At 43.7% G+C, this 25,828-nt stretch overlaps 1 protein-coding gene across 1 annotated transcript in view; it reads right to left on the reverse strand.

The window, feature by feature from the left end:
* Positions 1-17,877, reverse strand: part of LOC141548892 (transmembrane 9 superfamily member 2-like) — an 88,270-nt gene extending 70,393 nt beyond the window's left edge. The window contains exons 1-5 of the mRNA XM_074278166.1: positions 17,258-17,877; positions 6,061-6,128; positions 4,486-4,579; positions 3,050-3,177; positions 2,721-2,850 (exon numbers count right to left, since the gene is read on the reverse strand). Coding sequence (XP_074134267.1) covers positions 2,721-2,850; positions 3,050-3,177; positions 4,486-4,579; positions 6,061-6,128; positions 17,258-17,386 — 549 coding nt within the window. The 5' untranslated portion in view covers positions 17,387-17,877. The remainder of the gene's footprint in view (positions 1-2,720; positions 2,851-3,049; positions 3,178-4,485; positions 4,580-6,060; positions 6,129-17,257) is intronic.
* Between the last annotated feature and the right edge of the window lie 7,951 nt (positions 17,878-25,828).

Below are 25,828 nucleotides of genomic sequence, written 5' to 3' on the forward strand. Positions count from 1 at the left end.
GATAATGATCATGTGAAAAAACAAAAATATCTCAAGTCTTATGATGACTAGTTCTGATCTCATAGACCTCCTGAAAGAGTCAGTGGCCCATCCCTTCACAGGGACTGTAGTAAAGGATACAAAAAGAAGTTAATTTAAAAAGAGAAAATAGGGGCAGCTAGGTGGCGCAGTGGATAGAGCACCAGCCTTGAATTCAGGAGGACCCAAGTTCAAATCTGATCTCAGATACTTAACACTTCCTGGCTGTGTGACCCTGGGCAAGTCACTTAACCCTAGCCTCAGGAAAAAAAAAAAAGAGAGAGAGAGAGAGAGAGAAAAGAGAGAGTGGACCAGTAGAAGGATGAAGAAAGGCTTCCTCACCATGAGCTGAGCCTAGAAGGTAGCCCAGGAAGCAGAAATGAGGAGGGAGGGCATTCCAGGCCTGGGGACATCCTGTTTAAGGATGGTATTTTTGTTCATCCCAAGCTTTCATTGGCTTTGGTGGCTGGGGCAGATGTGATAGTTTACAGCTTTCTGGCTCCGGTCCTAAGCCCCTCTCGGGTTCCCTACTGGTAGCTAGGGCAAATTATCTGAATTGCCTATTTCATTGATATAGAGTCTGCTAAAAATTTTTTAAAAAGAAGGGGGAGGGAAGAAACCATGCAGATAAATTAAATTATCTCTAAAATCACTTCCAGCTTTAGCCTTATTAAGAGCCAAAGTTCAGAACATTTTCAACAGAATGTAATATTTTTATTGAAGAAAAAAAGCCCTGTGCCCTAAGTTGCCACACTGCCCTCTGAAGCCTTTCATGTTTGCCTTCACAGTCTGCCAAGAAAGAACAAAAACAAGGAAGAAGAATCAATAAGGTTTTTGCATGTGATAGAAATCAGCGCAGAAAGCAAAGCAGGGCAGACAAAAGTCACCCAAATCAAACTCTCATTTCTCTAGGGCTTGGGAGGTGACACAGGTCTCACTGTCCCCAAGTGGGCAAAGGTTCTGAGAGGTGACAGGACTTGCCATCTGAGCACAAAGTCTCAGAGTCAGGATTCAAACTCAGGTCTTCCCTAATTCTACACCTGGCACTGAACTGAGGGAACGGAACAAAAACCGGCAGCTAGCTCATCCCCGGGAAACAGGGACTCTCCTTTGTTCTACAGAAAGTCAAAAGCTCCATGGCCCCCAAACCCTGAGCTCTAGCTGTGGACCCGATTACTTCCTTAATTCCTCTAGCACAGGAATGTGGAATCTTCACCTCTAGAGTCCTGCTGAGAACCAGAGTCTTAAAGGCAGAAGGCAAGATCCCGAGGATTCCCAAGGAAGCCAATCGGATTACAAGAACAGTCTTCCAAAGGATTTGCAAACCAGTTCACAGACCTCAGGGGAAGGAGCCCTGTCCTAAACCTTCTAATGCCCCTCATTGTGTTTCCACTATGTTCTCTGCAACTTGATTATTCGCTAAATTTCTTTAAGCTAGCTTTAAATGAGAGGGAGGGAAACAGTGGATGAGCATTTCTATAGTGCCTACCATGTGCCAGGCATTGTGCTAAGCACTTTACAAGTAGTTTCATTTGATCCTCACAACAATCTTGCAAGATAGATACTGTTATTATCTCCATTTTATAGATGGGGAAACTGAGGCAGAGAAGTTAGGTGACCTGCCAGGGTCACACAGCTAATACCTGTGTGAGATTGGATCTGAACTTAGATGTTGCTGACCCCAGGCCCAGTGTACCATTCACTGTACCCTCCAGCTGCCTAGTTGAAGCATGGTGTTGCAAAAAGTATCAGTAGGAAACCAGTAAGACCCAGGTAGGAGTCCCACTCCCGACACATCCTGGCAATAACGACCCTGAACAAGTGCTTTGAGTTGCAGAGAAGACACTCCCAGCACTGGTAAAGGGAGTTTCTTTTTCAGATGAAGTTATAATTCCAGCTCTTAACCCTGGCTTGACATACTACACTCATTCAAATAATGCTTTTCACATGGCAGTCACTGGGCTACTCACTACAGAGGTTTGCAAAACAGCCACACCAATTATTTCATTTGACCTTCACACGTTAACACAGATGGTTATCATCACCTCCATTTTATAAATGAGAAACCTGCTGCCGAAAAGAGTTAAAGTGACTTGTCCGGGATCATAGAGATGATAAGTATGGAAGCTGACAGATAATAAGTGTGGGAGCTGAGATTCAAATTCTGCTCTCCCAGACTCCGAGTCCTCCCACTGTCTCACTATTCCATCTAGCTGCCTACTAAGCTTTTGTTGAATGAATGAATGAATGAATGAATGAATATCAAGCATAAGACATCCGCTGCCCTTGGACAGGGATAACAATTTTTGAAAAGAGATACATCAAAGTGATTCACCCCAAGGGCACACGGTAATTTAGTGGCAGGGCACTGAATGGATGAGAATCCAGGTCTCCTGACTCCCGCTACAATGTTCTTAATAACATTTTGTTGCTAAACTCAAAGAAATATCTTCAGAACAAAATATTATGACCTTGCCAGGAGAGAAGGGGATGATAACCGGTTTTCCGCCTTTAATTCAGTTATTACTCACAATTCTTGGCCTACTCATCACTCACAGCTCCTATCTCAGTCTTATTTAAAAGGAATTATTAAGTAGTTTGTTTAAAAGATATAATGCTCAAAAAGTGTCGGTTGTTATCAGGAATGGCGCTGAGTGGGCGAGAGGCCTCAACCTCAAAGGAAGCTCGCCTGCTACACTTACGTTAATGTTACAAGCATCTTTCACTCTACCACTTGGGGTAACAAAGCATCCTATTGGAAATCCCGGATTACAGTACTTTTGTCCATCCTCCACATCATAGCACCACGTTACTGGCATATTATCGATGATCCTGAGGGCAAAAAAGAAAGGAATAAAAAATGTTAAACATTTTGAAACATGTCACCAAAATGAAGGGATTTCTCATTTTCTCTCATGAAAATCAAAGTAGTGGAAATAGCCGCTATCTCCCAAATTAGGTCATCTGTAAAAGTGCCCTTAGGCCCAAGAAGCCGGGCAACACTGTCACCTTCCCCTGGGTGCCAACCCACCAGTGGTGTTGGTAGTTCAGCTGTATTCCTTTCTTCAAAAAGGCCAGCTTCTTCTTTTCACTCTCATTTTTGGGATCGTAAGACTTTACACACGCTTTCACACATTTTTCTTCATGGTTAAAAGTAAACTTCTCCCCCAAAAAAGAAAAGAAAAGAAAAGATATGAGAGATTTATCAAATCTTCCTCTTATATTTTATAAACTGAAGATCAAAAAATAAACACTCTGTTATGGAGGGGGGACAATTTTCCAGCAAACTATTTCTCCTTTCCATTTTAATGCAGAATCTAAATGGAGACATATCTCCTCCATATTTATCAAATGCATTAAGTCTCTCTCATGGTCTGTGAAGTAAACCAAATAATTCATGCTCTTTAATTATGTGAGTTTTTAAAAAGTCACTTGGGGCCATTTATAATGCTGACCTTGGGGAGAACACGGGGAGAATATGGCTACATAAGAGAGATAAGGGTGGCACCTTGGGGGCACAGAGCCAACTCAGGGTCTTAACCACCTGAATACCAAACAAGGCTAAAGGGCTTTTCACTCTTTTTTACTGCCACCCCAAACGTTGCCTCAACCAACTTCACCTCCTGGCAAGAGTGTGAGCACACGACAAGCCAGCCCCAATGCTGTTCCTGCTCGGCTACCCAGGTGCAAAATGAGTAAGTGGCAGCGCTCCGAGAGGGCACTTGAACCCCAGAGCAGCAAGAGAGCCAAGCATCACTTTGGTTATTGGTGCCATATTGTTTACTGCACAGACATAAATGGCATTCTCGTGGAACTAATTAACCACATTAGGTAGAGGCGGCCTGCATTCTGAAATTGCACCAACTGCAACAACGAGATACATCCTCTTTGTGTGAGATGCTTGCGGTCCAGCTACCTCGGACTGGCTCTCTTGCACAGCTTGGCTGAGTGGTCCTACCAAAACTCGGGCCCCCAAGAGGACAGCTTGCTTGGCCGTTGGCACAATGTTATCATTTGACCATCTCTGAGTGTACAGCTTTAAAACTGAAAGATGTCAGCATCAGAAGGGCCTTTCAAGGTCACAGAGTAGCCCCCCTTCCCCACCATGCAGTAACCCTAAGGGACTAGGGAAATAGCCATTCAGCACCCACCTCCCTCCCCATCTCATTTGCAAGGAGGCAGGGATGGAATCGTGCTTTCCTGTACCTCCTTGTTGGAGAAAGGTACAAGGCAGAACCCGCAAACGACAAGATTAAAAGTTCAGAAAGAAAACAGCATTGCTGTATCGCTAATGGTACTGGGGAGAAGCAGCCAGCCAATAATTCAATGGTTTTCTTTAAATGACATTAACGACATTGGTTTCTAGCTGCTTTGAAAGTGAACAGAGACTTTGTGCTGTCAGGCAGGAGCAGGAGGCTTTGAGAGGCTTCATCTTTCAAATAAGATTCAAAGCATGGGGTAGATAACCTTGTATGGTGATGACGCTATTCTCTCTCCAAACAGCACTTGGCCAAGATTTTCCGAAGGCCTTTTTTCTTCTGAATCTTTGCAAAAGTCAAAGCTGAAAAAGAGAAATTCCACTAAGATATAAAATCAAGAAAGAAAATCTTTAAAATACATATACTTTAAATTCACCTAGATTCTCTCCAATAGACTTAGTAGTTCCATTACTAGCTGGAAATTTCTACCCTAAGTCACACAGTTGCCCTAAAGACTCTTGATTAATTGTTTCTCCAGTCTCCAAAATATGATCTTATACAGAAACACCAAGGCACTCTGTGACAATAATAAAATTGACCTTTAAGAGTTTGGATAACAGCATTCATTTAAAACAACTGCAGAAACCAGTTTGCCAATTTCAAAGATCTATGAAGATCTCATTAATATAATAGGTAGGGCTTTATCCTTGATGTCTGAGTTTGACAACTCCACAAATGTGGTACAAGATTAAAACCTAGTTTTAGAACAACTGCACGGCTTCCTATTTTTTAGGATGAACTGTACTTTAGAGCAGGAAAAAAAAAAAAAAAAAAACACCACTGCAATATCATCTAAAGGCACTGGAGCAGCAGTATGAACATCCTATTCCCAGTTAATAAAACAACAAACATTTAAATACTTTTCCCCTTTTTTTGGTCTAGATCTGTGACCTTATTGGGGAAAAGCAGGAGGAAATTCCTTTTACCAATGCAGCTCACCAACTTCTCGGAGTTGCCCAGAGCACTGAGACATCAAGGGTATCTATTGTCCAGTCACACAGCCGGGTGGTGCCAGAGATGGGACTAGAACCCAAGTTTCTTTAACACCAAGACTGAGCTGGTCTGGCTCTAGAATTCCAGGTGGCCTCTTTTTTTTTCCAAGGTAAGCTTGGAAATCAGTACCCAAAAGACAAATCCCAAGAAAGTTTTAAATGTACACTAATTTCTAAGGATGAAACTCAGAAATGATAACTATCAGTCCCCATCAATAAGGGAAAAGAACTCCAAAGTCTCCCTCTGTCCCTCACTTCCCCAATCAACCAGCTTACCAAAGAGACCACAAAAAAAGCCAAGAAAAATATAAATCCGACATAGCCATGTGCCACTAAATGCAACTACAGAATTCTGACTAGCTCATGGGAACAGTTACTACTCTTAAATGACCGATCACATATAATGTGGACGCTGATAACCGACAGTCTAAGCATTTTTAATATACCCCTATATCAGATGCTAGGGGAGAAAGTGCTCCTTTTAAAAAGGTTTAATTTTGGAAACAAACCCAACATTTTCCAGAGTTGTTTAGAACTTGGACCAATGTTTATAAATCACTTTATAATTAACCTTCTTGAGAAAGGGCAAATACAGAGAGTCACTTTCTAGAAATCCCGGCCAAGCATTTGTGTTTGCACAGGCTCTTGAGATTGCCCTCACGACTTCCTTTGTTCCAAGGTTACCATTACATTCAGATGAAGAAACACTGTCATTTGGATGCCCTGATAAGAGATAAGGCACATTTTCCCATGCTGAGCTGTACCACACTGATTATTTACGCCATACTTACGCATCATATTCATAGGGCAAAACTGATTCCACCGAATCCAGTCTGTTCACAAAGAGCTCTATTAAATGCTGAAAAATGAAAAGATGTTTATTGATAATGGAAAGTAGAAAAATATCCTGAATTAACTTCAGGGCAATCAGACCTATTGCTACCATTTATCCATCATTGTGGGGAATGAGGTATTCGAGATAAGTAAACATCTCCGGTAACTGCAGTGTACGGCTTTAAGGAGCAACATACCATGGCCCAATTTTAGTCATCTGGACTCGTAGGGCTGGGGAACGGACCTGGCATTTCACTGATAAAGGGTCCTTCCTCCCGGATGGGGAAGCTTCCCCTACCGAAGGAGATCATCTGACATCTCTGCAACGTCAGAATCTTACAAAGAGTTGCTGAGAACCCTCAGAGACTAAGTGATGTGAGGGTCGTTCATCCATTGGGAACGGATCAAGGAGTTCAGGTTGAAATTTCTGTCCTCTCCCCGATTAGTTAGCCACCAGTCCACGTTACCTTTCTCAGATGGCTACCTTTCCCCTTTCACCTCTGCTTGGCATTTATTTCAGAACAAAAAACCTGGAAGTTTCCTTGTGTCTCAAAATTAGCCTGCTGAAGCCCGATTACCACGGAGTAAGGCTTGTGTGTGCACACACACGTTTGTTTCATAAGCCAGTGTGATCCGTGGGCTTATTTGTTCTTACATTAAATAGCCCCTGAGAGCCATACCTTCTGTAAGATATGGCCACTTGTCAAGTTTCTCTTGCTGTTGGCCATAATTTCATGCTGCTGTCATGGTGACTGATTCCAGCCTTCCCCTGCCCTCCCTACTCTACCCCTTCCACTCCCTATGTGCCTTCTAACCTACTCTGGGGGTTAAGAAGCCAGCTAGCCAAGCCTCTCGGGATGGTGCCTGAGGACTGCATTGCCAGTGCACCAGAAAAAAACCAAGAGCTATACACTCAACACCACTTATACGTGATGTCAGTCAAGTCCTAATCTCTCTGGCTCATTTTACAGATGAGGACATTGAGGCTTAAGGGGCAGGGGAGGGAAAAATAGAAGAGCTGTCTTCTTTTTTTTTTTTTTTTTTTTTTTTTTTCCCTGAGGCTGGGGTTAAGTGACTTGCCCAGGGTCACACAGTGAGGAAGTATTAAGTGTCTGAGACCAGATTTGAACTCGGTTCCTCCTGAATTCAGGGCTGGTGCTCTATCCACTGCTCGAAGAGCTGTCTTCAAGTGTTGGCAGGGCAGCCACAGGGAAGAGGCATTTATTGGCTCCTAAGGGCAAAACCAGGAACCAGAGGTTTTCAATGAAGTGAATTTCAGTCCAATATGAGGAAAACTTCCTACCAATTCAAACTGTCCCAAAGGGGAGTGGGCTGCCTGGGGAAGCACTGCACATCTTCAAGCGGAGACTAACTGAAACCCCTATCTGCGATGTTGCAGAGGGCAGGCCCCGCTAAGGCAGCATGGCCTAGAACAATGGAGTCCACGGCAAACACAAGTGGAAGCCATTGAACTGTACATAAGGGGACGGCGAGGTGGAAGAGTGGCTAGAGCACTGGCCCTGGAGTCAGGAAGACTGGAGTTCAAATCTGTATGAGACACTTAACACTTGCAGTGTGACCCTGGGCAAGTCACTCCATTCCCCCCAAAAAAGCCCAACAACTGTATATATACAACTGACTAAGGATCCCCCATAGGCTGCATACTGATTTAGCTATGTCTTCCTATAGTTTTTCTTTATTTTGTTAGCTATTTCCCTGTCACATCATACCTGTGTGTGACTCGAGGGTTAGAGATCTGATACCTTTGGCCTAGTGGAAAGAGTATTGGACTTAAAGGTCAGGGAGACCCACGTTCTAAGCCCCATTCAAACATTTATTAATCATGTGACCCTGGACAAATCCCTTAGTCCTTGAGCCTCAGTTTCCCCATCTGTAAAATGGGGGTAACAAAGGCACCTAACCCACAGTGTTGTACTTTAAACCTTAAGTTGCTAAAGACTATTATTATTATTATTATTATTATTATCCTATTCAGATGAGGATTAGATTCCATGGCTTTGGAGGGCTTGAGTAAAGTAAAAATAAATTTGTCTCTGTCTAAAGTAAAGGTAATAGATTCCCTCCCTGACCACAGAACACGAGCTCCTGAACAATTTCAGACTGCCTCCTAGAACAGCTACAGCCACACCAGCCACGAGCTCCCATCCTCGACCGTCCTCGTTCTTAGCCGCCAACCGTAAGAGGGTCCAGACCTGGGCACTCTGACCACACCAGAGACTCTTGTTGCCACATCTCATACTCCCCTTTGGAAGAGCGAGGAAGTCAGATCACCTCCACATATCAATGAGGCACTAGGGGAGGCTCTTAGCCTACGGAACAGAGCATCAGAAAGGTAGGAGCGGAGAGAGATCGGCTCATTCTGTGAAATAACAGAAATGCTCTCCTCGCCCAGGAGAAGCTAATTTATAAACTAATTTATAATTTATAAGCAGCAGAGACAGCAGATGCATCCCCCTAGTTACCACTGAAATGGCTGCCTCCCATCACCCCTCCCCTTGCTCCACAATCTTTCTATCATTTTAACATAAAACCGCTCGGAGCCCTGCACAGAAGGAACAGGTAGCTATGTTTAGCTAAGTTAAGAGGGAAGGGACATGGTGACTAAAAATCAGATATCTGTTTCCCTTGTAAAACTGAAGCAGAAGGCATTCTATTTTTCACGCACCTGGAAAGCTGTCTACTTGCAAAAGAACTCGGCGATAAATTATTTGGCAAAGCAAGGGCTCTTCTTCTGACCCAAAGAAATCGCCCCTTAAGTCACCGGCTTTCCGCATCTGCACAGTGACACATGCCTTTCGGAACGGAAAGCCCCGCACATGTCTGTGCTGATAAAATAACGAGACAAACCTTCGCTAACTGCAGAGAATCCTTCTCATCTATATCACACAAAAGCAAAAGAGCTATGGGTCTTTAAATAAAATACAGTCAAAATGTAAACCAACACATGCTATAATCACTTCTTTTTTCTGTTTTTTTTTTCCTCTCCCATATTTTCTCCCTTTTGCTCTGATTTTTCTCTCCCAACGTGATTCGTTAAAAAAAAAAAAAAAAATTTTAAAAAGAAAAATACAATAAATGTATGGATTTATTAAATTAGAAACAGCACGCTATAGCCATTGAACACCGTTTAGGGAAAGATGAGCAATAAGGGACTCCGTTGTGAATTGCAATCGGCCAAACTCTGATTTATAAACGGCAGAGCCAGAAGATGCATCCCTCTAGTTACCACTGAAATGGTTGCCTCACAGCCTTCTCTTCCTTGTTCCACAATCTAAAGAGACTGAAAAGCCAGTCTTCGAGGTATATTACACAGAGAGGGTCAGACGGGACTTAGCTGGCTCACAAGCTAAGAGGGCAGCCACAATCTAACATACGACTGGGGATGAGGGGAGAGAGAAGCAAAAACAAAGCAATGTCATCGTGCAAGGGGCTCCGGCCCACTGGCTTCACGTACGTGAGTGTGCTACCAAGAACCGCAGAATGGTGCAACCTCGTACATGCACAGCCGTGCGGTGTGGCCCCCTCGTTTTACAGATGAAGGAGCCGAGTCTCGGAAAGGCCAAGTGCCTTGCCCAGGATTAAACAACTAGCACGTGTCTGAGGCAGAATTTAATAATAATAATAGGTAATGGCTAACATGCATGCAGGGCTTACTGTGTGCCAGGCACTAGGCTCAGGGCTTTACAATTATCTCATGTGATCCTCACAAAAACTCTGGGAGGGAAGTGCTATGATTTTCCCCATTTTACAAATGAGGAAACTAAGGCAGCTAGAGGCAAAAATGACTTGCCCAGATAAAACAGCCAGTCAATGTTTGAGGCTGGCCTCAAACCCAAGTCTCCAAGACTGTAAGCCCAGCATGTCACCCAGCTCCCTCTCCATTTCATCAATATAGAATCCCACATGGCAGAGCTGGTAGGAATCCTGGTGACCATTTACACTAAATCACTCTTTTTAGAGCTGAAGAAGCTATGATATAACCGAAAAGGTAAACCGAGGCTTCAGCACAGAGCTAGGTGGCAGTCAGTAGGCAGGGGCTGCCGTCACTGCACCGTGGCCGACTAGGTGCTCAGTCTTGTACAGGTATTGTGGAGGTGACAAAATGAAGACAATGGGCCGGCAGCAGCTTGTGATAACCGCGAACAAAACCCACGTGAACTGTAATGACAAAGATAAAACACATTGGGGGGGGGGGGGGGAATGGCTGCCCAGCTCAGTTCCTCTCACTCTGTTCTCCCATCAACTTACTCAATACACCAGGGGCTTGTCTCCCTTTCTCTTGATGCTGAAAGGCTGGCCAGCTCTGTCCTGCTCTATCCCCCTGAGATCAGCCACCTCCTCCCTTCTCACTCCTTTCCCCCACGCCTTTACCTGCTGTTCCTGGAAGTTCCTCCTTAGTTAAGCTTTGCAGCCTGCCTATGATGGGTGGGTTCTACGGGAGGCATCTGAAAGCCAGAGTAGCCCACGACAGAGTCTATGGGACATCCTCATGAGCAGAGTTTTGTATAAAAACATGCTGGACCCAAAAGAGGTAAATATGGGGGCAGCTGGGTGGTGCAGTGGACAGCCCACCAGTCCTGAATCGTGAGGACCTGAGTTCAAATCAGACCTCAGACACTTAACACTTCCTAGCACAAGGAAGTGACCCTGCACAAGTCACTTAACTCCAATAGCCTCAGCAAACAAAACAAAACAAAACAAAACAAAACAAAACAAAACAAAACAAAACAAAACAAAACAAAAAAACAAACAAACAAAAAAAAAAGAGATAACTATTTGGCTCCCATTTAGTCTGATGAAGCTTTGGGGGAATGTCCCTTAGGGAGTACTTTGAAACTCAGTCACAAGGACTCTGGCTTTTTAGTGAGCCCCCTGCAATTGCTTCACTTTTAATAAGCACCTGTTTGACTCAGCTCAAAGCAAAGGCATTTATTAAAATGGCACAGCATTAATAGCAATGACGAGCCATCCTCTCCATAAATCTAGAATATATTCTGCTACAAAAACCCGGTGGGAGGTCTCGCAAGGGTGAATGTTGAAAACTACCTTTGCATAGATTTTAAAAATTAAAAATGATTAATAAAATGAATGAGTAAAAACAGTGGAAGAATGAACACTGAAAGATGTCCCCCCTCCCCACCGCTCCTCCCCAACACACACACACCAAGGTAGTTCACATCACCAGAGTTTCTTGAGATGCACAGTCCCTCCCGCTGGGAAAGCTGCTACACTATGTTCCCTAGGTTTGTTCAACTGGCACAGGCCCTCCTCAGCTTCTCCCCAGCTTAGCTACATTCTAGCACGGGGCAGCTCGTGGGGGTCCCAGCTTAGCTACATTCTAGCCTGGAGCAGCTCCGTGGGGGCCACATAGCTGCCCCCTCGGAGCTGCCCTGAGCTAGAGTGCTGGGCCAGGAATCAGGAAGAACTGAACTGAACTGAAATTCCACCTCAGCCATTTACTAGCTCCGTGACCCCAAGCAAGTCACTTTACATTTGCCTCAATTTCTTGTTAGGTTTTGGGGTTTTTGTGAGGCAATTGGGGTTAAGTGACTTGTCCAGGCTCACACAGCTAGGCAAGTGTCTGAGGTCACATTTGAACTCGGGTCCTCCTGGCTTCAGGGCTGGTGCTCCATCCACTGCACCATTTAGCTGCCCTGCCTCAGTTTCTTCATCTGTAAAATGAACTGGAGAAGGAAATGGCAAACCAGTATCTTTCTCCAAAAAATCCATGGACGAGATGGACCCTACTGGATGACTGAACAATAACAACATCATCCTGCCCTAGGGAATGACTATGCATTTTCAGAAAGGGCCAAGAACCCACAACCAAGGACCAGCTCCAAGCTGGATTTTAGCTTCAGACAAAACTCTCATCTTCTCACAGGGACTATGTGCCAGGCTCTCCTGTGAGCCCTGGGAATAGGTGAATAAAAGGTTCTTGGATATATATATGTGTATATATATATATATATTTTTTTTTTAACCTTTTCACAAGCAGAACATTCAAAAGTCTGACCACCTTATAAGGTCCCAAGTGGGCCGCTAACACATCTCCATTGGCTCCCTATGGCTTAGTCTCCAAGCCAAACTCCAAAGCTCTTCTCAATCTGGATCCAACCTCTTGTCTCAGACTTACTGGACATTACTTCCCTTCCTGCAATCTAGGATCCAAATAAACTGAACCTACTTGCTATCCCTCACATAGGACATCCCCCCTTCATTTCTCTACTTTTGAACAAACCGTCCCTTTGCCTAGAATGCCCTTCCTCCTCACTCTAACTCAGAATCTCTCGCTTCCTTGCAAGCTCAGCTCAAATAATGCTTTTTCTGAAGGCCGGCCCCCCAGGTGGTCTTTTCCCCATCATTCGACTGCTTTATTTTGATTTCTGGCCAAGAAACAAACTCTCCAGGCCCAGAGGAATGTACTCGGCATCTGGGAGGAGGTGAGAAGGACCCTGGCAGCTTCTGAACTCCCAGCACTTCCCTTTCATCTGAGATCCAGTCAACTAGAATTCAAATGTTTCACTAAAGCCCACTGGAAAGATTCTAAATCGGAGGTGAGGCTGGAGTGCATTTCTCCACCGGGACAGCTTACCACAAAGATAAGGAGATGGAAGACACACTAGTAGAGCTCTGGGTTTTGCTTTCAACTTTTATTAATGTGGAGATAAAGTCTGTGACCTTTAGAAAGCATCCACTAAATGTTGGCTAATGAGTAGGAAAGCAGATCACCTCTCCATCTTGGGGCTTAGTTCCAAGAACTGCCTCCTAGCCCTGTCCCCCCCTCCCTCAAAAAAGTTTCTTTCTATATGCAAAGCTGTACCCCAATTCGGATTTTGGCCAAATCTGAGTAAGGGAGAGGCAAGGTCTATAGTAATGTAAAGGGGAAGGGCTTCCAAAGCAGCTAACAAAGGGCCCAGAGGCGTGAATAGCTCCATCAAAGACAAGTGGCCAGCAAGACAATGAACTTGTCTCTAAGGTACAGACTTCATTGCTACCTTTGTCTCAAGATCCAAAAAGCAGCCCGAGAGAAATCCGACTGGCTACATCGGGATTGAGCAAATTGAGCCAAGGAGAAGTCCCTGAATGAGGGATCTAGCTCTGTCTTAGGAAAAAAATAGAGGAACAGGAGGAGCTGGACACCTTCCTACCTCCAGACTTTAAGGGGGTCAAAGAATAAAGTTTTCTCCTAAATCAAGGATAAGAATCATGGACCTTAGTTAAAAAGCAAAGGAGTCTCTCCCAACATGATTCATAAAGAAATCTGTATTAAAAAAAAAAAAAAATGCATATGTATAACCAGGAAAAAAAAAATTTGAAACAGGAATAAAAAATTTTAATGTACATGTATAACCAGAAAAAAGAAAACAATTTTTAAAAGGAATAAAAAAATTAATGTATATATATAAGAAAAAGATAACAAATTTTAAAAAATAAAAAATTAATGTACATGTAACACAAAAAAATAACAATTTGAAAAAGGAGTAAAAAAATTAATGTACATGTATAACCAGAAAAAAAAGAAAACAGCTTTTAAAAAGGAATAAAAAAAAAAAAAATCAATGCACATGTATAACCAGAAAAAAGAAAACAAATTTTAAAAAATAATAAAAAATTAATGTACATGTAACAGAAAAAACAATTTGAAAAAGGAGTAAAAAAATTAATGTACATGTATAAGCAGAAAAAAAGAAAACAGCTTTTAAAAAGGAATAAAAAATTAATGTGCATATATAACCAAAAAAGAATAAAAAGCTAGAGTACATGTATAACCAGAAAAAAGAAAACAATTTTTAAAAAGAAATTTTAAAAATGAATGTACATATATAACCAGAAAAAAGAAAACAAATTTTTTAAAATAATAAAAAATTAATGTACAAGTATAACAGAAAAAAAAATGTTCTTTAAAAGAATACAAAATTAATGTACATGTATAACCAGAAAGTTTCTTTAAAAGAATAAAAAATTAATGTACATGTATAGCCAGAAAAAAGAAAACAATTTTTAAAAAGGAATTAAAAAAAAATAAATGTACATGTATAGCCAGAAAAAGGAAAACAATTTTTTAAAAGGAATAAAAAAAAATAAATGTACATGTATAACCACAAAAAAGAAAACAATTTTTAAAAAGGGAAAAAAAATTAAATGTACATGTATAACCAGAAAAAAGAAAACAAACAATTTTTAAAAAGGAATAAAAAAATTACATGTACATGTATAACCAGAAAAAAAGACTATTTTTAAATAGGAATTAAAAAATTAAATGTACATATATAACCAGAAAAAAGAAAACAATTTTTGAAAAGGAATAAAAAAAATTACATGTACATGTATAACCAGAAAAAAAAAAAACTATTTTTAAAAGAAAAATTTTAAATTAATGTTCATTTTAACCAGAAAAAAAAATTAAAGCAGAGTAGTACTCTCATGTTCCCAGTGCAGTGCTAGTACAGCTCATTAGAGAGGAAGCCCAGGGATGTGGGTGCCCAGCAGCAGCAGCAGCAGCATCCAGCACTGCCCCAGCCTGGCTGTGGAATAACCCACTGGGATGAGAGGCCTGTATGAGAAGCTAGCCCAGCTACACAGCAGAGTGGCCTGCCATCACCCACACCATGCTACAAAATTTTTAAGGACTCTCTGGAGAAAAAAAGAGACACCGAAGCCCTGCAGCTGCCTCAGCCATATGGTTTCCCTCCCCATATGCCTCTTTAATACTGCTAATTTCCTTCACTTCTCTCCCAGTTTCACTAGCACGCTGATGGCCCCCTCTCCCACACCTCCACAGCCTTGAGAATGTGCCATAGGGCCCTCCCACTTGGGGAAGATTTACCTGCACCAGTGACCCTCTGAATTCCAACTGGTGGGCTTCTCCCAGAATTCAGTCTTTACTAAATGCTTATTCATTCTATCCTCCCTGGACTCAACTTCCCCAAGTTCTCCACACACACACACACCCGGCTTTTTAGGTCTCTTTCATCTGTGGTCTTCCCCCATCAGAATATAACCTCTTTCAGGGCAAAGACTGCTATTCTGCTTATATAGTGGCCACATAATTAAGTGCTTAATAAATGTTAACTTGAGTGTCTCCTTTCCTTCCCCTCACTCCATGCCGTAGGAGTATAACTGTTGCTCTCACTGTGCTATCTGTTCAACCGTGAACAGGACTCCATTTGCAATTTTCTTGGCAGAGACACTGGAGTGGTTTGCCATTTTCTTCTCCAGCTCATTTTACAGATGAGAACACTGAGGCAAACTGGGTGAGGTGACCTGCCCAGATCACACAGCTAGTGAATGTCTGGGGCTGGATTTCTTCAAGGCAGCTTTTCCTAACTCCAGGCCCTCTATCCACTTTACTGCCTAGCTGCCCTTTCCTCCTTAATACCAAAGAAATGATTTTGAAGTGATTTAAGAAGTGATTTTGAAGGGACCCGAGTTACTATTAAGAGGAGAGCCATCCACAGCCTTATTCCTGATTAGAACCTTGGAAGTGGCACCCGGCCAGCACCAATGGGGGACAAACCCAGAAAAAGTATTTCATATAATCAACACACACACACACACACACACACACACACACACACACACACACACACACACACACTGCCCCTCCATGGTGTTTCAGTATTGTCTTTGCATCTCCAGTGTGTATGTGCACACGCTCCAGTACCAACACACACATGTGTATTTATTTTCCGTACATGTGTATGTGCTAGGTATCTTCAGGAGACAACAAATGTTGAAAGAGCCACCCCCTCCCCCTCCTCCCCCTCATATAATGTCAATTCCTTGGGGGCAGAGCCTGCCACCTGTCTGTGTAACCGCAGTGCCTAGGACTGTGCCTGCCACATGGCCCTCCCTCCATAAATCTGAAGGATTTGGCCCTCGTCGGGCAGAAACGGCCCTGGAAGCCTAGCCCTCCTGACTAGAATTTCAGACGCATGGACCACCTGAAATCAGCACTGCCTCCTGAGGGCACCTCCAATTTATATGTGGCCCATCGAGCCAGAGAAATTGGCAGCCAGGTGCCCAAAGCAAAACCCTCCATCACAACTCCAGCTTGCATTAAGCTGCCTCCAGGCAGCAGTGGAGTCCCAAGGTTACAGGTTGAAGACAAAAAAAGGGGGGAGGAAGGGGGGGAGCAGTCAGGGGGATGCCCACATGTAACTAGGAGGTCTCGGATTGTCAACTTTCTCCTCCACGACGCCCCTTGGGACACCACAGCGGGATGGCTGAAAAGCCTGGTTTCCCAAAGAGAGAGGTTTCTTTGATGTTAGGAATAATGAACCAGAAGGGAAAATCGCTCCCGGTGGCAGCCGTCCCTTTATGCTATCTCTATGGGCCCCGCAGGATATTCCCGCAAAAATTCATCGACGACACTTCCAGAAGTACGCGGAGAGCCAGCTCGGACTTTCCAGCATTGTTTTGTCGTTTGCAAAGGGACTGAGGAAGAGAGCTAGCTCACTGTCGTCTAGGAGAGGCCGGAGTGGTGCCGGGAGCTGGGCTGCGGCAGCACTGGGAAGAGCGGGGGGCTTTCGGGAGTTACTGGGAGGAGGGGCGCAAGAAAAGGGGATAGGTGAACAGATCTCCTAGCAGCGGCTCAGAGGGAAGTGCCACTGTTTGCACAGGCAATTCCGGGAGGGACAGATGGAGGAGGGGCAGGCATGGGCGGCAAGGCGTGTTTGCACAGGGAGAGGACTCTGGCGAGAAAAGGAGGATGAAGGGATGAGCTAGCCTGGGGAAGCCGAGGACACCTCGGGATTTCTCCCGCCGGGTTCGAGGGAAGGGGTGTTCCCAGGCCGGGATCGCCAGCCCCCTGAGCCCCTGGCTCGGCCAGCCCCGTCGGGTCGCGTCCCGCGCGATGCCCTCACGTTCATCTCGGGCCCCCCCCCCCCCGTGGCGTGAAGTGCGGTCCCATCCGTCCCGGGCTCCGCTCTATCGATGCCGTCCAATCGCACCTCTTCCCATCCCGTCCCGTCCCATCACCTGCAGCGCCGTCCATGGGCCGAGAGGTCCCGCCCCATGCCATCCCGTCCCGTCCCGTCCCCTGCGATCCCCTCCCGCGCAGCGCCGTCCAGTTCCGCGTGCTCCCACCCGCGCCCTCTCTGCCGTCTGGGCTGCCGCCGTCGCGCTCACCTTGCAGTTGGAGATCTCTTTGCCCACCTCGCAGAAACTGACCGGAGCCAAGCCGGGCAGGTAGAAGGCCCAGGAGCCCCTGGGGGCCGCCCCGGCGAGCAGCAGCAGCAGCGGCACCAAGCGCCCCATCCCGAGCTCGGAGGAGACGCGGCGGAGGAAGCGCCCGTGGGGAGCGAGCGTACTCAGGGCTGGGGCTCCGCTAAGCAACTGCGAAGCGCCCGACGATCACGGGCTGGGGGGACGGAGGGGGAGGGCCAGAGGGCTGGGACCGCGCGGGAAATAGGAGGAGGCCGACCCGGAGGACTAATAGGAGGAGGAAGCGGCAGCTTTGGGGGAGCCGGAGGCGGGAGGAAGGATGGGTCCCGGGGCTGCTGAGGAGAGCCCGGGGAAAGAGGCGGGGCGGGTGCGCGCGGTGCGTGCGTGTGTAAGTGTGTATAAGTGCACAAGCGGGGGGCGGGGGGGAGAGGGAGATGGATGGAATGTGTGCCCGCGGAGGGGCGGGGCGGGGTGAGAGGGGGCGTGCCGAGGGAAGGGTAGCGAGAGAGCGAGCGTGCTCGCGCGCCCGTGAGCCCGCGAGCTCGAGCCTCCCCAGCGCGCGCCTCGGAGCTCCCTGGAACCCAGAAGGTCAGAAGAGGGGCGGGGCCCCGACATGACAATGGCCCGCGCGCTCCTGAGCGTGCCCTCCGCCTGGCACGTGGCGCCATCTTTATTTCGGGCACCGGAGAAGGGGTGATAGCCGACTGGGGAGGGGAAAGAGGAGGGAAGGGGGCACAAAGCATCCCTTCCATTTCTTTCCTTCCCCCCCTCCCCTGTCTCTCCCCTCGCTGCTCTCTCCTTCCCACTAAGTTCTCTCTTACTCCTCCGGGACCTCAGGGACGGGGTTCCACACCCCCTCTATTACCCCAGATCCAGTTTTAAGGTCTCCTTTTGCCAATCATAGGCTTCCATAGAACAAACCTACGTGTGGGGGTGGGGTGGGATGGGTCTCAGGCCAGAACATGCAGGTAGGGAATTCTCGGGCCAGAGTGATGGGGAGGGGGGTATTCCCGCACTGGCCCTCTCCATTGTAAGAAAAGCCAACTAGGTCCATTAGAGGGCTAGAGTCCACCCTCCGTGTTCTGCATTTGATAGCAAACTTAAGAAAGTTACAAGGAAAGCAGGTGGAGTTGGGAGAGGAAAGGACAGAGGTGAGCAGATGTGCTCTGAGACTGGCCCCTGGGGTGGGGCCTGGGGATTACCGCAGCTTTCTCCTAGCTTGACAGGCTCACTTAAAACAAGAACAAAGGCTTGTTAGCTCCTGACAGACCTTGGGGACCAAAGTGGGGCTGGAGCCCTGACTAGGAGGGCTCAAAACACACTCTACAAATACACAATGCCATTCTCTTTGCCAAAAGGGACATATGTTTAGGAGGAAAGGGTACAGGCAAAATGAGCTAAAAGAGGGAGAAGAATGGTAGAGATGAAATAGATTTGGGAGAACAGTCGCCTTGTTAAGGAAAGGAGTTGGGAAGGAGTGGTAGATGGAATATGCCATGAGGCCTGATTACATACCATTGACTGGCAGGTTAAATCCATAGGGGAGGTTAGCAGACTGCCCAAAGTTAGCTATAGGAGAAAGAGGCCATTAAAGGGAAGATGCTATGCTGAGGGAGAATACCCTCTGAAAAGGACTTAGCAAACATCTTCATCACACGGACATCTTTTAGAGGGGAAATATCACCTTGGGAGTTTCTCAAGAGAGGAGCAGAAATAAAGGCAAGAACAAGGATGGACCGATTTTTCTTGTGCAGCAAGATAATTGTATAAATATGTATACATATATTAGATTTAACATACATTTTAACATATTTAACATGTATTGGATTACCTGCCATCTAGGGGAGGGGGGAGAAGGAAGGAGGGGAAAATGTGGAATAGAAGGTTTTGCAGTTGTCAATGCTGAAAAATTACCCATGCATATGTTTTGTCAATAAAAAGCTTTAATAAAAAAAAAAGAAATTAAAAAAAAAAAAAAAAGAACAAGGATGTATATTGAGATGTTGAGACTGTCTGGCAGATACTAACAAAAGGCAGTCTGGAAAAGCCTGGGTTTCCATCTTAGGTATCTTAATGAAGGCAGTCCAGCCACATCATGGTTGCCTTAACTATGGTAATAAGTCTGGGAAACTAAATTCCCAGGGTAAGCATTCTAACATTTCCTGAAAAGGGGAAAGAATAAGCTGGTTTCAGGATTCATGTCATTGAAATTGCAAAAACAGTAGAGGAATCCAGAGGGAGGGGTATCTGATCTAGCCAGCAGGGAGAGGGAAGAGTTAAGAAAGGAAAAAGATATCAGAGGCTTAAAGAAAAAAAAAAAAAAAAATTGCCAGGGCCACATGTCATGGTTTGATTGGATACTATTGTCTTGAGAAATATATAAAAATAGAAATAATTAAAAAAAAATACACAAAGCATCCCCCATCTACCCTATGCCCTCCTAGAAGAGTCATCAGACACTGATTCAGCTCAGCCACTGGAAAGGAAAGGGCTGCAAATGGAAGAGAGAATTCAGAAGATGTAGGCAGTATAGAATTGTTTAGAAAAATGAACTTCCTTACCCAAGAGAAAGGATAGAAACTCAGCCGAGTTCATTTCCTCCCCTCCAGGAAAGTTTACTCTGGCCAGAGACTCCAGTAAGAATCATCCTCACAGGAGGAGCCTTGAGGGTCTACACCAAAGTGGATGGAAGGAAAGTGCCAAAATAAAGTAGGAAATTAAGGAAGGGAAATTCCACTGGCCAGGGGAGAAGGGAGGGGAAGCAGACAAACAACTGGGAATTCCAGAGAAAGACAAAAAGGTCAAAGGGAAATAAAAGCTTAGCTCAGATAAATAAACCAACCACAGGATCATATAGATGGAAGGAGAATGAGTAAAAAAAAAAAAAAAAAAAAAAAAAACTATAGAAAGTCAAGAACACAATGAACAAGTTTTATACAATAAAGACATTTGAACCAAAAGTATGGATTGACACATATAGCTAGAGATGGTGATTCAGATATATACTCAACCATTTGAGTGGTTCCAGAAGAACACAGTGATACACTGCAAGGGGCAGGCAGCTAATGCCATAAGATGAAGGTGATAAATGGGACATTCCTAGGGGCCAGCATGGGTGAATGCCTGGGAGAAGCAGGGCAGCTGGCAGCATAGGGGAAAGGGAAGACTGTGGGGAATCACAAAGCTACAGGCTATATGAAAAAGAGCTCTATATATAAAACATCAAAAGAGGTAGCACCTGAATCATATGAAGGTCATATGAAGACCTGGCCCTTCTCCTTACCCATCCACATGCACAAATGATCCCGATGTGAACTGACTTTCTTCCCCATCAGGAAGAAGCCCAATTGGAAATTATCAGATATAACCAATTCTCAGCCTATCCTGTTGGTAAAGAGTGATTGTGAGGATGGAACTCTTTTGTCCATCCCTCCAGCCTCGGTGCCTCTTTAAACAACCTTTAAGATATTGATTAGCACATCAAATCTGATTAGCATATCAGGGGACCTGATCTGCCAGGTACATTCAACCTGGCTCCTTGATTCCCCCACTTTTGAGCTCCCTGGCCCTTCCTCTCTTTGACCCTCCCTCCAAATTCCCACCTTTACCTCTCTGGTCTCCCTGACAAACCCCCAAAGCTACATTTCCCCCATAAAAAGATCTGCTTATGATAAAGGCTTGTATTAAGTCCTTTCAGGACTAAACCCACTGTAAGGTTTCTCTCTCTCTCCCTCATAGTGCTTTCCCTTTAATAGTGCCTTTCTCCTTGCTCTAAGTCACTCTGGCTAGTCTAACCTGCCAGTCAATGGCTTACTCCCACCTCACCTAGCATTTCCTTTCTCGTGGTTAATGATGAGTTCCCCTAGGAAATACATCTTTTCCCTTGCTAACTATACACTCTCCCAACTTTCATATTTGTCACTCATCGTACATATTTTATCTGTTATTTTGTCTGTAAATTATTCCCCTAAATAAACCTTCCTTTTGGCAAAGAGAATGGCCATTGTGAATATTTTTCCAATTAGGAATTGCTACCTTGACCTTATCAATTCTGTTTCATCCTGTCTTTTCCAACAAATTGCCCCCACTATTATCTCTCACTAAGATTTAATCTACGCATCTACTGACTGCTTCCCTCCCTTGTCACTCCCACCCTCAAAAAATCTTCACTGGGCAAAACCAAAACATCTCACAATACAGCAACACCGTGTGATGGTCAACTGTGATAGATTTGGCTCCTTAGCAATATAGTGATCTGAACAATTTTATGTGGCCGATGTAGACACCAGATGATAGCAGATGCAGAAAGTTGGGGTTTGTTCATGTGAAGAATGCACAAAGACCTTTCTCTGGGGCAAAGGGTAGATTTAGTTAGAGGAATAAGTTCCAGACAAAATGATGGGATACAATAGATGCCGGGAGTGGTAAATATGAAAGAGTTGGGAGAGCATAGGAGAGGGTTTTAATAATTAATGGTAAAAAGGACAGGCTTCCAAGTAGGACTTACCATTTATCAGGAGAAACCCCCCCCATGAGGTTGGGGCATGCTAAATCCTGAAAGGGACATAGCACCCCAAAAGAGTTAGTTAGCTAAAAGGAGGAGCAGTGGCATTAGGAGAGATCATGTGGCATGGGGGTAAGGAGAAAGACCCCACGAGGTAGAGTGCTATGGTGGCCTGACCCAAAGGTGGGCAGTGAATATGGCATGGCCATAAGTAGGTTTTAGAGGGAAAATTTAACCTCAGGGACATGGCTTGGGATTTCTGACAGGACATAACAAGGTGAAGCTACTTGAGACCCCTATAGAGGATGGACCTCAGGGGTTTGACATAACTTGGGTAGGTGGGACCAAGGAACTAAACTATTTGCTATCAGTGCCTTCTCCCTGCTTGCCTCAGGGATGGATTCTTCAGTTTCTCTCCGTCCAACATACCATTCAGGACCTCTTCAAATTCCAAAAGACTTGTCAGGGGAAATGCCATCAACATCCAGAGAAAGAACTGTGGAGACTGGGTGGGGATCGAGCATATTATTTTCACTTTTTAAAAAAATTTGTTTTCAGGATGACTAATGTGGAGATGTGTTTGACATGATTGTATATACATAACTGCTTGCTGTCTTGGGAGGGAAGAGGAAGGGAAGGAGTAAGATTTGGAACTCAGAATCTTATGAAAATGAAGGTTGAAGGCTGTCTTTGCATGCAACTGAAAAATAAATACTATTAAGAAGGGGTAAAAAAAAAAAAAAGAGTAAAAAACAAATCCTCACTGGATCCTTCTATCTCCACCAGCTACCTTCTATATCTTTTCTCTTTCATTGTCAATTCGTTGAGGTCATCTACAGTCAGTACTTATACTTTCTTTCCTCTCCCCCTTTTAAAATGTCTATAATCTAGTTTCTGACTTTATCATTCAACTTAAATTTCTCTTTCCAAAGTTACCAATGATCTAATGGTGAGATTCAGTGGTCTTTTCTTAAGCCTCATCATTCCTGATCTCTCTGCAGCTTTTGACACTATTAATCCTTCTCTTCTCTTGAACAGGCTTCTCTCTCTTGGTTTTCTAGACATTGTTCTCTCCAAGTTTTCCTCCTACCTGTCTGATGGCTCCTTTTCATGAGCTGTTGATTGATCTTCATCCAAGTGATATCTGCCAACTCTTAAGTATTACCCAAGGTTATATTCTGTGACCTCCTCTTCTCCCTTCATACTCTTTGTGTTTGGCAATCAGCTTCCACGGATTCAATTGTCATCTCTCTATAGATGATTCTCAGATCTCTTTATCTAATCCTAAACTTTTTTCTACTTTGAGTCCATCTTTGCATGTTGACCTTCTTAAAATAGATGTCCTGAAACCATCTTAAAACTCAACACATCCAGATTAGAAGGGAAACAATAAACTAGGAAAACATTTTTACAGTCCAAGATTCTGATAAAGGCCTCATTTCCAAAATATATAGAGAATTGACTCTAATTTATAAGAAATCAAGCCATTCTCCAATTGATAAATGGTCAAAAGATATGAAGAGACAATGTTCAGATGAAGAAATTGAAACTATTTCTAGCCATATGAAAAGATGCTCCAAGTCATTATTAATCAGAGAAATGCAAATTAAGACAACTCTTAGATACCACTACATACCTCTCAGATTGGCTAGGATGGCAAGAAAAGATAATGCTGACTGTTGGAGGGGATGTGGGAAAACTGGGACATTGATACATTGTTGGTGAAATTGTGAATACATCTAGCCATTCTGGAGAGCAATTTGGAACTATGCTCAAAAAGTTATCAAATTGTGCAGTATCACTACTGGGCTTATATCCCAAAGAGATCTTAAAGAAGGGAAAGGGACATGTATGTGCCAAAATGTTTGTGGCAGCCCTCTTTGTAGTGGCCAGAAGCTGGAAACTAAATAGATGCTCATCAATTGGAGAATGGCTGAAAAAATTGTGGTATATGAATGTTCTGGAATATTATGGTTCTGTAAGAAATGACCAGCAGGATGATTTCAGAAAGGCCTGGAGAGACTTACACGAACTGATGCTGAGTAAAATGAGCAGGACCAGGAGAACATTATATACTTCAACAACAATACTCTATGATGATCAATTCTGATGGACGAGGCCCTCTTCAACAATGAGATGAACCGAATCAGTTCCATTTATTCAATAATGAACAGAACCAGCTACACCCAGAGAAAGAACTCTCGAAATGAGTGTGAACCACTATATAGCATTTCCAATCCCTCTGTTTTTGTCCACCTGCATTTTTGATTTGCTTCTCAGGTTAATTTTACCTTATTTCAAAGTCTGATTCTTCTTGTGCAGCAAAATAACTGTATGGATTTGTATACATATATTGTATTAAACATATACTTTAATATATTAACATGTATTAGACCATCTGCCATCTCAGGGAGGGGATGAGGAGAAGGAGGGAAAAAGTTGGAACAGAAGGTTTTACAAGGGTCAATGCTGAAAAATTACCCATGCATATATCTTGTAAATAAAAAGCTATTAAAAAAAAAAAAACTCAACATGTCCAAAATGGAACCATTATCTTTCTGCCCAAACCCTGCCATTTTCCTAGTTTATTATTCCTGTTGAGGGTGTCACCATCTTCTCAGTCACCCAATCTCATAACCTAAGTATCACCCTCAATTCCTCACATTATTAAATCCTGTCAATTCTACCATCTCAACATCTCTCCTATGCACCCTCTTGTCTCCACTGCTACTGCTACCACCCTGGTGCAAACTCCTATCTCCTCATCCCTGAACTATTACAATAGCTTTACTGGAGAATGATTTCAGAGAGGCCTGGAGAGACTCACACGAACTGATGCTAAGTGAAGTGAGCAGAACCAGGAGATCATCATACACGGCAACAAGATTGTGATGCTCAACTCTGATGAACTTGGCTCTTTTCAACCATGAGGCGATTCAATCCAATTTCAATAGACTTGTGATGAAGAGAGCCATCCACATCCAGAAAGAGAACTATGGGGACTGAATGTGAATCACAACAAAGCATTTTCACTTTTTGTTGTTGTTTGCTTGCTTTTTTCTCATTTTTTTTTCCTTTTTGATCTGGTTTTCCTCCAAAGAGAGAGACACAGAGAGAAAGTCAGAGAAGCAGAGAGAGAGAAGGAAAAGGATATAAACAACAAGTATTTACAGTAGTAAATGTAATAGTGGTGGCAAAGAATTGAGATGATTTTGAAGGAAACTGAGGGAGTACCCATAAATGGGAAATGTCTGAACAAGTTGTGGTATATGATTGTAATGGAATATTATTGCACTAAAAAAATGACAAGGAGCCTTGTTTCAGAAAAGCCTAGAAAAGTTTGCATGAACTGATACAAAGTGAGTAGAGCCAGGAGAACAGAGTATACAATAACAGCAACATTGTGACAAAGATCAATTGTGAATGACCTAGTTAGCCTCAGCAGCACAAAGATCCAAGTCCAGAGGATTTAGGATGAAAAAAAAATGCTATCTACTACCAGAGAAAGAATTTATGGAGTCTGAATGCAGATTAAAGAAGACTTTTTAAACTTTCTTTATTTTTCTTATTTGGTTTTGGTTGGGGTTTGGTGATATTTTAGGATTCTTTGTTGTTGTTGTTCTGTTTTCTTTCACAACATGAGTAATGTGGAAATATGTTTTGCATGACTGAACATGTATAAACTATATCAAATTGCTTGCCTTCTCAAGAAGAGGGGAAGGAAAGAAGGAAGGGAAGAAGGGAGAGAATTTGTAACTCAAAAAATTTTAAAAACAAATGTTAAAAATGTTTTTATATGTAATTGGGAAAAAATAAAAGAAAAGAAGGAAAAAAAGAAAAAGAAAAAGGGAAACTCTCGATTCTCCCAAATCATTGATTATTATTCAGGAGAGAAATTTGGAACTTTGCCCAAATGCCTATAATACTGTAAATACCCTTTCAATAACACTGCTGGGTCTATATCCCAAAGACATTGGAAAAAAGAGAAAGAATCTATTTGTACAAAAATATTTACAGCAGCTCTTTTTGTG

This window comes from Sminthopsis crassicaudata, chromosome X, assembly GCF_048593235.1.
Source record: "Sminthopsis crassicaudata isolate SCR6 chromosome X, ASM4859323v1, whole genome shotgun sequence".
NCBI classification, from domain to species: domain Eukaryota; kingdom Metazoa; phylum Chordata; class Mammalia; order Dasyuromorphia; family Dasyuridae; genus Sminthopsis; species Sminthopsis crassicaudata.